At 39.8% G+C, this 14,786-nt stretch overlaps 1 protein-coding gene across 1 annotated transcript in view; it reads right to left on the reverse strand.

Annotated features, from left to right (window-relative positions):
- Positions 1-14,786, reverse strand: part of LOC113031623 (exostosin-1b) — a 40,529-nt gene that overhangs the window by 9,623 nt on the left and 16,120 nt on the right. The window contains exon 2 of the mRNA XM_026183870.1: positions 4,465-4,558. Within this exon, the coding sequence (XP_026039655.1) occupies positions 4,465-4,558 (94 nt within the window). The remainder of the gene's footprint in view (positions 1-4,464; positions 4,559-14,786) is intronic.

Here is a 14,786-nt window from a genome sequence, read left to right on the forward strand (position 1 = left end):
TTTCCGTAAACCACAGAATCACTGCAATACTGTGACGACTACCTCTCAAAGTGACTAAGCAGTGTGGCTTCATAAAAATGATCAATGTACTTAGTGGAAAGGAAGATAAACTTTAAAATGGCTTAACTATCAAACCCCTGTGTCTAAGAGATGAATGAAATTCTTACTGAGGTGTGTCTGTTGGTGGATGTCTTTGTGTCTTAGTGGTGCACAGCAGCCTCCTGTAATCTGTTAAGCGGACTACCAATTACTGATTGGTCTTGTGCATCCAGGAACAAACACTCGTGCATCAGAGCGCTGCAGTATTCATCTAATCATCTTGTCATTAGCAAAGGTCTTTGCATGCTTTACCTGCCTAGCTGCTCTCACAGAGAAATAATCTTCAAACCCTTGTAGGTAACTCAGGATATTACCCAGCCAATATGTGAAAGAACCATTATAAAAACTCAGTATGACAAACTTTCTGCTATGATATATACTATTCTATACCAAAGTCTCAAGCCACTGTTCAGTTCTCTATACTTTGCTAGGAAAATAGGTCATTGCTGGATTTTTCCTGTTTCTTTAGGGCATGACTTTCATATACTGTTCACGTACTGTAGATGGGTTTTTTTTCCTTTTGTTTTTAGGTGTGTGCCAATTCTTCTTTTGTCCTCTTTGTCCTCCTGTCCTGTTCTCTTTGGTAATCCTATTCTAGGTGGAAAAATATTATTTTTTGTGTTTCTAACTTTTATCTTTCGCATTTTCACTCAACTCAGCTGAGGAAATGGGAAAAAAATTGTGCATTTTTGTCACATGATGAAGTGCTTAAAGATGCTATTTAAAATTGGTTGTTTGCCATCTGTTGTGTGTAGACACAACATGGTTCATCAATTAAGTACTTTTTTTAATTCTTGAAGACTTCATAGATCAGTGTTATGTGGTTCAAAAGAAAAAAAACCTTTGAAAAATGATCAGGTACAAGGACTAGACTGAAAATCAACGGAAAAGCTGACAATGGCCAAAGAAAAAACTTTGAAAAACCTTCAGAAAGCCTGGAGAACTACTGCTTAAAACCACTTTAAAAATCACAATAAAAACTGGCTCCTTGGAACCAAAATATAAAAGTAAGAGGGGTGACTCAGTCTTATAATGTAGTTTTCTTCTAGAGGAACTAAGCATTAAGCATTGGATTTCCTTAATTACTTTGCAACCAGGTTTCCAAAAAAGTTAGAAGTCTGGGTAAAATGTTGTGGTCTGCATGTTTTCCAGAAGCTCTGCTTTCTCCCACTAAAACATGCTGGGTTAATGATACCTGTCTTGGACGATGGCACTACAGCAAGAGATACTGTAAATCTCAAGAGTTTCACTCTAATTAAATAAAGATTTAAAGAAAATCTTCACTCCAGCAGCGGGAATGAGGATCAGCACCTCCAAATCTGAGCCCATGGTTCTCAGCCGGAAAAGGGTGGAGTGCCCACTCCGGGTCGGGGATGAGTTCCTGCCCCAAATGGAGGAGTTCAAGTATCTCGGGCTCTTGTTTGCAAGTGATGGGAGAAGGGAGCCGAAGATCGACAGACGGATTGGTGCTGCGGCCGCAGTGATGCGGATGCTGCACCGGTCCGTCATGGTGACGAGAGAGCCGAGTGTAAAAGTGAAGCTCTCAATTTACCGGTCGATCTACGTCCCTACCCTCACCTATGGCCACGAGCTGTGGGTAGTGACCGAAAGAACGAGATCACGGATACAAGCGGCTAAAATAAGCTTCCTCCGAAGGGTGGCTGGCCTCTCCCTTAGAGATAGGGTGAGAAGGTCAGCCATCCGGGAGGGGCTCAGAGTAGAGCCGCTGCTGCTCCACATCGAAAGGAGCCAGCTGAGGTGGTTCGGGCATCTGACAAGGATGCCTCCTGGGCGCCTCCTGGGTGAGGTATTCTGGGCATGTCCCACCGGGAGGAGGCCCCGGGGCAGACCTCTGCTTAGGCTGTTGCCCCCGCGACCCGGCCCCGCAACCCGGCCCTGGATAAAGCTGAAGAAGATGGATGGATGGAAAATCTTCACTCCTTACACTCACTGACTTCAGTCACTGGGGCATTATGCCTCACAACAGCCTGTTCGCTTTCACAAATTCCGTCAAATTTCCGTGCGTCTGTCCTACTCAACTTCTTTGCTTCTTGTATAAGTGTTTACACACACCCCAGTGCCTCTCCCTGCCACGGCCCATCCCTACAATCTAGCCAACCTCTGCATTCTAACTCCACTGCAGACACACAGCTTTCTCCTCTGGCGTCCTGTCTATGAGTGGCCTCCCCTGTGATGTAATCATCTTCCAATTTCATTCAATACAGAGGCAGTGCCCATTTTACCTCTGGTAAAATCAAAACTCATCATTTTAGTTCCATCTCCTACAACATTCATTTAACAACATAAATTGCCTCAAGTAAAAGTATGCGTTAAATAAAATTAACTTAGGCACTCTTCAACGTATGATCTGAGCACGCTGTCACTACATGAGCCTGGCCATATCTGTACACCTAAAACACAGGCAGATGGTGTGAATGAGATAATTACTGTGTTGGGGTTGAATTAGGGACACTTGTTGGATAATTGAGGAACATTAAATGCAGGGTAGCCATTCACATAAATGATTAGGCACATGTTTTCTGCCACACAAAAACAAAAGTGGAGGAAGATTTGAGTAGGTGGGGGTGGGGTGGGGGGTGTCACCTAAAGGAATGGAAAAAGCTGAACCAGATTAAAAAAAGAAAAAAGGAAAAAAAGAAACAAGATGGCAGAAAAAGCTGTGAGTCATACGCAGCTAAAGTAAGACTAGCTGCACATTAACAAAATGACTGGCACTGGGTGAGAGAGCTACTAGGACTAAATAAGCACTTCACTTTTTGCACTCTCGAGTGCTGATGAGGAGCTTCATTGTTTGATCAGGTTTGGTGTTGACACACAACATTATTTCTTGAATCAGTTTAATCTATATTTGCTTAATATAAGAAAGACTGTAAAATGATGATGCCTTAATGATCTTAGCACCTTACAATTTCTGTGGGCTGGAAATCAGCTGAGATTTATTCATGTTCAAATTTTAAAGTGATTCCTTAAGAATAATCTGACTCTGTGTTTGTGTACCATGTTTACATATCTTTGTGCGGACCAAAAATTGGAATGTCAGTATACTTGTGGGGACCAACAGCTCTTGTAGGGACAAAATGCCCATCCCCACGAGCTTGAAGGCATTTTTCAGGCTCAAAATGTGGTTTTAGTGTCAGGGTTACAATTAGGTTATGGTTATTTTTACGCTCGCTAAGTGTTAGGGTTAGGCATTCATTTTTGATGGTTAGGGTAGGCTGCAAGGAAAGCATTATGTCAATTAGATGTCCTCACAAAGATATGAAAACAACTGTGTGTGTGTAAAATAGCTTCTTCAAGCAAAATTAAACATGATGTTGCATATGATTTGTATTTCCTGAACTATTGTACTATACAACCCCGTTTCCAAAAAAAAATTAAATATCAGTCTAAGTAGCAGACTGTTTTTAAATATAAGGCATTTAAAAACTATACATAACTGTAGGATGGCAGCATGCACCGCTCCAAACCCTGTCCAATATTAATGATGCCCTCACAGATGTGCAGAAGAAACAGCGTTCTTAAATTACTGGACCATTTTATCCATGAAGGGTGATGAAGACTACTTCCCTATTTCTGAAAGACTGCCTTCTCTGGGATCTACATTTGGTGAGATGCCACAGCGGCTCCATAGTGTAGTGATCACACATTTGTCTAACAAGGAAAAGATTCCTGATTCAATCCTAGGAAGAAGAAAAAAAAAACAAAAAAACAAAAACAGGGGCTGCATCAGGAGGAGCATCCGATATATAAGAAAAAAAACCCTCCCAAATCAAGGCATGCTACCAGCTGTGATGACTAAAGTGTAATATAGACTTTGTAAATCCTATGACACAGAACATATTTATCCCTAAAGTTTTTTCACTTCTTTGTACATCCAATATCAGCATTCTCTCTCCAGGAATTTGCTGACATTTGTGAGTCCTTGTATTGACACTATGATTAATATTCCTTATACTGACGATGGTTGTTATTCTCTCACCGATTTAAAAACTATGGCAAAAAAGTATCTAGAAATGGGTGAGAGGAATCGACGGTAGTGAACAAGCCAATCACAATTGTTCCAGACTATGCTGACGCGATGTTTAGCTACATTTCCAGGGAGGTCATATTCGTAGAGTTACAGATGGGTTTACGGTTACAACATAGCTACTGCATAGATTCAGGGAGCAGCTGTTTCTTTTAGTTGTGAGACATCCCACTTAGTCTTTTTTTTTTTTTTTTTACACTTGTTTTAGGATTACATTTTCACCACCCTAAAATATTGAATAAAATTCGCAATGAGCCTATATTCTAACAAAATACAGTCAGCAGTAAAAAGCAATATGTGCGTTTTTAATCACTGACCTGTAAAGCCTCTAAGAAGCGAAAGGAACCCAGCCGTCGTCCTCGAGGTACCAGACAGAATGTGGAGTTGTACAGCATTTCTCTGTAGTCATACCTGCAGAGCAAGAAATTAGAGAAATCAGCAACACATGTTCAGAAGATGAATTTAGGCAACCATACAGAAAACAGAGCTGTGTTTTTGTTTATTGATTAAAAAAAACTTATTAAAAAAAAAAAAAAAAAAAAAAGGACTTTAGGAAGAAAGCAAATGCAGAACCAATTTTATTTTTTTTACATGTGCAAAACACGTGTTACCTCTCTTTTTTGGATAAAGGAATACCTTGAAAGAACTAATACTATGAGGAAAAAGCCCATTCTCTGATCTTGACTTCTGTCCACTCACCTATAAACCCCTTTGCCCTTTCACCTGCACATCTAAACATCTCTCGTTCTTCCTCCATTCAATCTAAGCCTCAGTCAGCACTTGCTTGGATTAAGAAGCTGCTTGGAATTCCTTCAGTGTCATTATTATGTGCAAGAGAGTGAGTGTAAAAAGGAGCGGTTTTGTGTGTGTGTGTGTGTGTGTGTGTGTGTGTGTGTGTGTCTTGGCTAGTTGTGCATTCAGTTGAGTTTTATGAAGGATAACTGGAAGTGTAAATATTTTATTTCTCAGTATTATTTGCAAACAAGGACAAATGCAAATGTGTGCTACATTTAAAACAAGTTGTGGTTACATTTGAATGAGACTGCAAATAAGCAAAGGTGAGTCATCATTTGTGTTTGCCTACTGTGTATATCTACCTGGATGTCCACAGCCTCTCATTTACTGTGTGTGTGTGTGTGTGTGTGTGTGTGTGTGTGTGTGTGTACACACATAAATTATGCTTCGGGTTTCACTGCTGGGTGTTTCACCAAGTGTACTGGTAAGGCTCAATATTAAAAAGGCACGCTGCTCTGCAGACTTGATCCATGAACTGATTTACATCTAGTCTACAGGGCACTGCACAGTCAAGACACATCCCGGCATACTACTATGCACACTTGGTAAAAGTAACACACAGTAGTACACTGTACCTCCAGCTCTTCCTAAGCACTTTCATAACATAAAGCACAACACTTTTTCTTGCTATACCCAATATACAATCATCCAAACCGCATTCTTAGAAACACTAAAAATACCTCAAAGGGTGTCTAAGAAATATATACCTATGACCATAATACGACATTATTACACCACTATCAAGTCATTTACACAGTAATACAAGGGACATGCATTGTAGTGACATAAAAGCAACAGCTAAGCTTGATGCTGTTGATAATACACTTAATACATAATACACTATAAAACACAGAAATCCATTATCAACACTGGAATTATTAGTAGGTCAGAGCAACTAATGCTGCAGAGTAGGTAGCACAGATGTTGCTCTAATCTGTGCATCCATTATGAAATAGTGGACTTAATGAAAAGTGTGACTACATCACAGATGGATTGCAAGATGACAAACACACAGTCTAGCGAGAGTCATGATATTTAACCATTTTGCATGCCTATAAAATCAGAAATGTAGGTCTGCATCTGGGCCCGGCGGGGTGTAGGTTTTTCACATCCATCATCTTTTCTGTCCGTGCAAACTCAGGGAAGACCAGATGTTCCTCTCCCTGCATACCTCCATTCTTCCCTACTCTTCCAGATGGCTGCCTGCGGGGAGGAGCAGTCTCACAGTATGCTACCTCATGTCAGTGAGGACGTTAAGGATGAGTGTTCAAAAACATCTTCCTTTTGAACCAGCTCATGCCTCAGTGTTTTTCTTATATATTTCACAGTGCAATTGTAAGGCATGAAGAGGTTTAACAGACTGGTCTCAAACAGCATAGATGTCAGTGAGAAGCTCATTGCCCGCATCTCACAGCATTTAACTCTGCATGATATGAGGCAAATCCTGCCTTGTCCCATATTTCCACTATGCAGTTAGCTGCTGGTGAACAGAGCAGTTTCACAGTAGCAGATTGGCTGTAGGGATGAGCAAAAAAGAAACAAAAAATAACAACAACAAAAAACCCCACAATTTTTCCCTGTTTGCTTCTCTTTTTTTGTACCTTTGAAAGAGAAAACTGTGCTAGTCTGTGCCATTTTTATGCATTCTGGTCATTGTACTCAAATGAATGAGTCCAATTCTTCCTTTTTTAAATCCATTTACTTTCATAATTCCTTCAACCCCTTTGTTAGGATGGGTGAGGGTGAGCTAATAACATGAAGTCAAACTACATTGCAAAACAATACAGCTTAGCCTAAACCCACACAGAGTTATAGTATGTATGTGGTAGACAGACACATTCAATTTGGACTGAACCTCGACCAGCTGGTAAGTCAGAGCGACCACACCGTTGACGTTTACTGACCACTGTGTTGTTCTTGGTTAGAAACAACCACCTTTTAGAAATGGTAGCTCCTTTTATATGACTAGTCTGTGTTGTCTATCTGTGAGTGACACAGGGAAGACGGGAGTGCAGACTAGTAAAAAGAAACCTTAAAGTCAGAATATATACTGATTTGTCAACCAGTATATTAGTTGTTAAGCTTACCAAAACCCCTCTACTTTCTTCCATAGTTCGTCAACATCGTTTCTCTTTTGTGTTTGTGCGTTTAACTAATTGCCATCTTTCACAGGTCACTGAACTCAGCTGGAAATTCCATCAGTAGGGACCAACCCCTATTGGCCTGCTATGCTATTCTGTGCAAATAAGCATCCTTGTATCACTTTTAAAGGAAAATAAGTAACTGTATTTTTAAACGGCATACACTGGCTTACCAAGATACAGTGATGACAAGTGTTATGCAAGAAGAAAAGCAAATCTAGGACACACTGTACACAGATTCCAGTGAAAATATTATGAGGTGTTTGTTTACTTATGTGAAATCATTTTACATTAATATTTGAGGTTCAAGGCCAGAATGGCACATAAAGGTGGAATCCTGTTATTTGCCAATAATCAGTGCATAGTTTCAATTGACAGGAAGAAAGTAGACCGATCAAGCCTCAGTTTAGGTGCAAACACTCTCCTCCATGTGCAAAAGAAGAGATGAGAGAAACGCACTAATGCGGCCTCATCATTTCGACACTTTACTTGATATTAATACATAACTAGTCCAGTTCTGACAAATGTCCAAACTTTCTCACTGAGGAAAACAAAAAGGAAAAAAGAAAAGGAAAAAGACTTGGCAGTAAAATGGCAAAACATCAGTTTCAATGCTGTGACCTTCTGTTATGCCTCTTTACATAAGTCTATTAATTTTTGAATATAATTTAAAAAATAATTTTTAGTATTAGAGTTAAGGAACAAGAATGATTCAGAAAGAGAAATGAATAACAAGAAGTGAGCTGGGTCAAGAATGAACATCAACCAGTCTCCTAGCAACCAGAACGGATGGTGTGAAAAAGAAATGCATAGCACACTTTGTCAAGTGCCGGAGGAGACTTGGAAGAAGAGCCAAAGTGTTTGTCTCCCATAATCCATGCAAGAGACCACACACATTATCCACATAACTCACAGAGAGGGCTGCAATCAAAAGAGCCATTGACGTGGCATTTCAATGTGCTGATATTGGTTCCACCAGCATGACTACCAGGAACTACAGAGCAGTTTCCTTTAATTTATGTAATTGTTGGTTCTCTTAATCCTCTACACAGTATACATTTACACAACAACAAATATTTGATTTCATGAATTTTCAGAAGAGGTATTGTTAGATTGATACAGATAGGTTAGGTGAAGCAGGATGAATTTACTCATAAAATAACCAAGGACCTTTTCATAGCTGGGCAACAACACAATTTCTGTAACCTAGATTTTGGATATACTGAACCATCAGTTGGTTTAATTATGCCAAATTCAAAATAAATTTGGAAAGGAATGAATACATATCGAACTTCATTTGGTCATTTGGGTTTTTGGTTTGTTTGTTTTTTAAGCTTACAAACCAACAGAAGTGGGTTTTTATCTACTGGCAATGCCAAGATCAAGGCATGCCAATGACAAATGCCACTGTACATGCAGTAATTTGTTATATAAAGCAGAGAAAAAATTCTAAAGCATAGTAACAGTAGGGCAGTTATATATAACACTAGATCTGTGTACAATATGCTCTTTGATCAAACCAACTGCTGTCAGATGAGAACAGAAATTCTGAAGATTTTGGCAGAGCACCAGTTTTTATCTGCGTGACTTTGTTGTAGTATCTGTAAACTCTGGCTCAAGTTCTTAAAAAGAGAAAATCAGTAACAAGGTTCATCATCATCAATGATCTGATGGCCTGGGGCTAGTTTTAAAAAAATAAATTATATTGCTGGTCATGTTGGTTAACCAGCTTATTGCTCTTTTAGGATCAGTGATGGTGTTTCCACAAATTCATTCACCTGTAGCAAACTGACTAAAATGTATTTTCAGTCAGTTACAGTTAGCATTATCACATTATGGGCGATCATGGCTCAAAGAGTTGGCAGTTCGTCCTGTAACCGGAAGGTTGCCGGTTCGAGCCCCGGCTCGGACAGTCTCGGTCGTTGTTTCCTTGGGCAAGACACTTTACCTACCTCTTACTGGTGATGGCCAGAGGGGCGACGGTGCGATATGGCAGCCTCGCTTCTGTCAGTCTGCCCCAGGGCAGCTGTGGGTACAACTGTAGCTCGCCTCCACCAGTGTGTGAAAGTGAGAGGGAATGAATAGTGGAATTGTAAAGCGCTTTGAGGGCCCTGAAAAGCGCTATATATATGCAATTATTAAAATGCCAAAAAAGCTTCATGCCTGTTGAGATCTTTAAATTTGAAAAAGAACGATCTAGCGTCTGTTTGTTTTATGTAGGGAAAGCATAAAGCATAACTGATTTAACCAGATGCTAAAATGAAACCCGTCTGCATACAAACTATTTATTTTGACACAGTCTTAGGAGCAGCTGATCATCGCACTACTTCCAGCAGTGACAGGGGTGAGTACTACTACTTCTATAGATTTATCTTAAACCTCTAGATATTTAGATACATTTCTCTGGATTAAACTAGCACTATACTAAGAAATTACATTTGCTTCTTTTTTCTTTCTTTTTTTAAACAAAAACTCCCATTTAATGGCCCAGGAGCCAGTGGGAGAAAGAACGTTAAAGTAGACATCGGTTAAAGTAGAAACTGATTTAACAATTGTCTCCACAACAAAGGAGAAATTGCATGAACTGAAACGAGAAGGCAGCTATACGACTGTGCTGCTCTCCCACCCCACAGTACCAATACTAACTTCATATCTAATTTTGCGCCTTCTCTTTTCTGTCACAGTTGGACTAGGTTGATAGACATTTGGCTGTTGCCAGGACCATTTCTCTGAGCCCGAGGAATTTGAGCCTGAAAGGCAATGAGTGAAAGTGAGTGTCATCAGAAGATAAAGGAAAAGAAGGATAAACTGCAGCTGACAACTGAACACTAGATCCAAGCCCCGCACAGCCAGAGCCACCCATGGCAAGACTGTCACAGACAAACACATAAAGCCTAATTTTAAGATCAACACACATCGGAGCAACTTCAATAGTTGAACAAATGGACCATCTTAGACTCCGCTGTTTTGTTTCTTGACAAGACTGCACACGAGGAAGTAGACGTGTACACCACACAGTGATGGGCCTAAGAGGGGAACACTTTTGGAGAAATTGAGAAACCCCCCCCCCCCCCCAAAAAAAAAACCCACTCACTCTTATTGAAAGACTTGCATCTAATGTAATATGAATTTACATATAGTGATTTTTCGTGTATGGGAAAAATCATTAACTGACCGTTTATCTCTACAAAGCATTCAAACAGATGCTTTGAATATGGGACTAATAGCATCAAACTTGCATGAGGGTATTTTGCAGTCTATATACTGGAATCTGTGGTAGCATGTCTTCAAGATTTTATTAGAGCTTGGAAAAAACTTGCACACCAACCAAAGCAAGACTGAGCCTACACAAATTTATTCTGTGTTTATATATCTGAATATTAGTTAAACTGTGAAATCCATTCCAGTAATGCAACACAACCAAGAACTTCAACACTAGGGGACACACAAGTTATTGGCCAGAATAACTAAAGAGAACAACTTAAAGCTTAAAATACTCCATTGGCCTGAGGATGAAACATGACTGATTAATGTCTAAGACTGTTATGAATGAGATTCCCTGCACTATCTTGCATTTAATAGGGTAGTTAATCTTGACCGTTTTTAGCTGCAGCCATGATAAATGAGAAACTTTTTTTGAAGCATTGGTGCCTCGAGCAAGGATGGGGACCTAATACTGGGCCCACGGAAAAAAGAAGAATCGGACGGCAATAGAGCTTCAGGGGTAAAGGAAAAAAAATCTAATTGAAATAAACTACACATTTACAATGTCACCTAGACTTGGCTGTGCTAGACTTTCTTTCACCGAAAGTCTAACACAACTGTTTCCCACATCAGCACAGTAATTTACGTTATGGGAAATGATCATTTATTTTTAATAAGAAAACAGGATTGCATAAACATATTGTAGGTAGCTGGATTGCTGAATGTATTTTTTCCATTGAAAAATTTATGGTTGTTACACTTTATTAGACAAGAGGACAGTTTTCCAGCGGTACAAGAATTACCATTGGTGCTTAATGGAGTTTAACAAGGACTGTGTGCTCAAGCCCGAGTCAATGGAGCAGAGAGAATGTTAGAACCAATATGGCTTTTTCAAAAACAAAGCCTTTACTCATTTCCTCAAGGCGCCTTGGATTCACTCATCTTGCTCTGGTTAATGAGTTCAAGACAGCTTTATAAAAAATTTACAGACACACAGAGGGGGGTCTAAAGCTCCACCACATTACATGACCTCAGGTTAATTTACCCAATTACTATGCTTTGAGTCTTCTATCAGTCTTCTTTTTCTTGTGCCCCTTCTCAGTCTCTATCCATCTTAAGCCCTCACTAAACAGGAAAACCTAAACACAAAAACCTTTGATCTGCTCAAATGCTGCTACGCACACCCGTAGGTTTGTACAATTACACTCAACATCCATGCACACTGACCAAATCAAACTGATTTTTTCAAAACATCCATCCAAATAAAAATGCTTGGATCTTAAAAGAGCTGCTGATTTATTTTGGCAAAAGCGTCTCCCACATCTCTAATCAGCCATCCATCAGCTTGACGAGGCTGATGAGTACGATGCTTTGAAGTGCTCTCTGGATACCATAACCAGAACAAGGGACTCTTGGAGATAATGAAATGACTGTTGTTAATGGAACAGCCATTAGTGCTGGAATGTCAGGACTGGCTTGTAAAGTCAGGCAACATAAAGATGTTGGATCAGTCGTTAGGGTCAAATTACTTGACTACAATGACCATGGAGGGTCTAACGTCTCTAGCAATAAGGATCACTGAGAGTAATATACATTTATGCTGGCTCTGGTGTGCATTTCCAAACATTAAATTAGACCTGAGTATTACAGTATAATCTTTAAGGACTTTTTTTATAGCCTGCACCAGGGTTGTTATCGTTAACGAAAACTAACGAAATAACGAAAACTAGAAGTGAAAAAACATTTTCGTTAACAGAAATAAAAATAAAAACAAAAAAAAGGAAAACTAACTAAAACTGTAATGAGTGTTAACAAAACTAACTAAAATTAACTGAATTTATAGCAAAAATGTGTCTAGTTTTCATTGATGTGTGCGTGTCATACAATAGTCAAGGGTGAAAATGAAGTTTAGTTTACAGATTTTTTTCTTGCTGTCTAATTATGCCAGCAGGTGGCCAGTACGTTAGTCGAGTCGTCTGTGTTGCTGCTCCGTCCATGTCAGGAAAAGTCGGGAGAAAGCGCCAGAGTCCAATTTGGGATTACTTTGAATATGACTGTGTTTTGGATAAAGCAAGTGTCTTGTAGTGGAAAGAGACAAATTATGAGGGATGATAGGTTTGTAGCTTGAACCTATTCGCTGGAACGTTGAGGACAATATAATTACACAGCAAGCAAGACCCGAAGTAGGCAAAGTTCTTCATGTTACTCATGCATGAGGGAGACCTGCCTGGAGCCAAGTGTCGTTCCACCACTTGACCTCCGTCAGACTCTCAGCCAGGTTCCCCATAGCACTCCTTTTATTGTGGTTACATGAATATGCATAGGGTCATTAGCATATAACATCTTACATAGGTATACATGTGAAAAAAGAATACTGTGTGTGTGTGTGTGTGTGTGTGTGTGTGTGTGTGTGTGTGTGTGTGTGTGTGTGTGTGTGTGTGTGTGTGTGTGTGTGTGAGAGAGAGGTCAAGATGTGACCCTGTGAAGAGTCTAGCGGGTCCATCTGAACAAAAGGCTCTTATACTTAAAGAGATATACGTGTGTTTGCTATACCATATATCAACAAGAGAAGATACGACCTCTCCTAGGAGGTGTGTAATCTATACCAGAACACTCTGTAGAGGAGTGAACGCACTCCCCTCTTCATGCTACACAGAGTTGTTACAGACCTCCTAGGATGAGACATTCTTTCAATCTACAAATGATTATACACCTCTAAGCATATATGGTTAAATATTTCTAAGCATAAATGACAATCAACAATACAAAATCTAACAAGGGACATTTCTAAAGGGAAAAAAAAATCCCACAAACCTTAAAGTGCACTTGAAAAGCTCACACAAGGAGGCTAACCTAGCTTACCTTGAGAAGGTAAGGGAGCACACTCAACCCTCATCCCCAGAAAACAGAAGCTAACCCCAGGCAAGGCAGCGTGATGCATCCCGAGACAACAGGACGGGGATACAACTGTGTGAGTCAACTGCCTTCAAAAAGTTTATCAATTCACTTGAACCAAAATTACGAACACCTGGTGCTGCGAGAGTTAATAGTCTCATTGGGGCCAAGATATACATTTTATAGTTGCCTGGTATCAGTGGTTGTTCATCTGCCTTTATTTATTTATTTAAAGAACCCATAGGTGGGAATGTGAGTTGTCTGTCTCTGCGTGTTAGCCCTGCAACAGACAGGCGACCTGTCCAGGGTTAGCGTATGGTAGCTGGAATAGCAACATACCCAAGGATAAGCAGAAGAGCATGACTAATATGATGGAACTGGGATTTTGTTAGACTTAATTATTGCAAACACAACTAAAACTATAACTGAAACTAATCAAAACTAAACTGAAACTAAGGATTTTCAAAAAATAAAAACTAAACTAGCAAACAATTGGTAAATACTAATTAAAACTGATATAAAATTGAAAATCAGAAGTCAAAACTAAATAAAAATAAAAACTAATGAAAATTGCAAAACTATTAAAACCCTGGCCTGCACTAAGAGATAAAGAGTATTTCTTGATCTTAATAAGCACTTGCACTTTAAGCTGAGAAGCTTACTGATCAACTAATAACATGGCTTTGGTAAAAGCCAAAGCAAGACATCCACAGAGCTTTAAGTGTGTCCCATTAAGAACAAATGTGGAAGTTGAACAGATTAATCTAAGCAGCCTCCATGCTTCAAGGAAGGGTGTCAAACAGCCAGCAACAGGCATGTGTAGGACACAAAGCCTATCTGGTGGTGCAGGAACAGGAGCTGTTCTGCAAGAGAGATAAGTCCAGGTCAGGAATGTCTCTGTTCCTGGGCCAAGTAGAGAGGATGGCTGCAAGAAGAGATGGAAGTGCAAGAGGGCAGATAATGATGGAGAGGGGGATTGAATGACACAGAGGTGGAGGGAGGGGACGAAGGAAACAGGAAAACACACACAGGGTGATGAATGGATAGGAACTGAGAGGGGAAGGAGGGGAGAGAGGAAGAGTGATGAAAGATGGGATTATGTGAGGAAAGAGTAGAATAACATATGCAAAGATGGATATGAAGAACAATGGAAGAGAGCATAATAAGTGACTAAAAGTAGGTTGAAATTAAGTGATTATATTTGATTTAATGTGTTTAAATCTATCAGTACATTGACTACATTTTATCTACATTTTGTTAAGGATGGAAATGGTCTTAAATTCATAGGCAGCCGGTCCCTTTACTAGTACAGCTGCCAAGATAATAGCCATGACAGGGAGAAGAGGGATTGGTAATGCCAATCTTAATTCAGACTATGGAATGATATGAACCAACTATGAGATCAATGCACCGTCAAATGGACTTGTGGGCTGTGTCTGATCTGAGCCAACATTCATCACGCTGAGAGAGGGATTTAGATAAAGCCTGGATGCTGAGACTGAGGAGTTTGTTTTTGAAACATTCTTTATTTGTTTGTGTGTGGGTGTGATTTTGGACAATATCTGAGGGGTAAGGCAAGAGCTGAAACACAGGGCCATGTATGT

Source organism: Astatotilapia calliptera, chromosome 11 (genome assembly GCF_900246225.1).
Source record: "Astatotilapia calliptera chromosome 11, fAstCal1.2, whole genome shotgun sequence".
NCBI classification, from domain to species: domain Eukaryota; kingdom Metazoa; phylum Chordata; class Actinopteri; order Cichliformes; family Cichlidae; genus Astatotilapia; species Astatotilapia calliptera.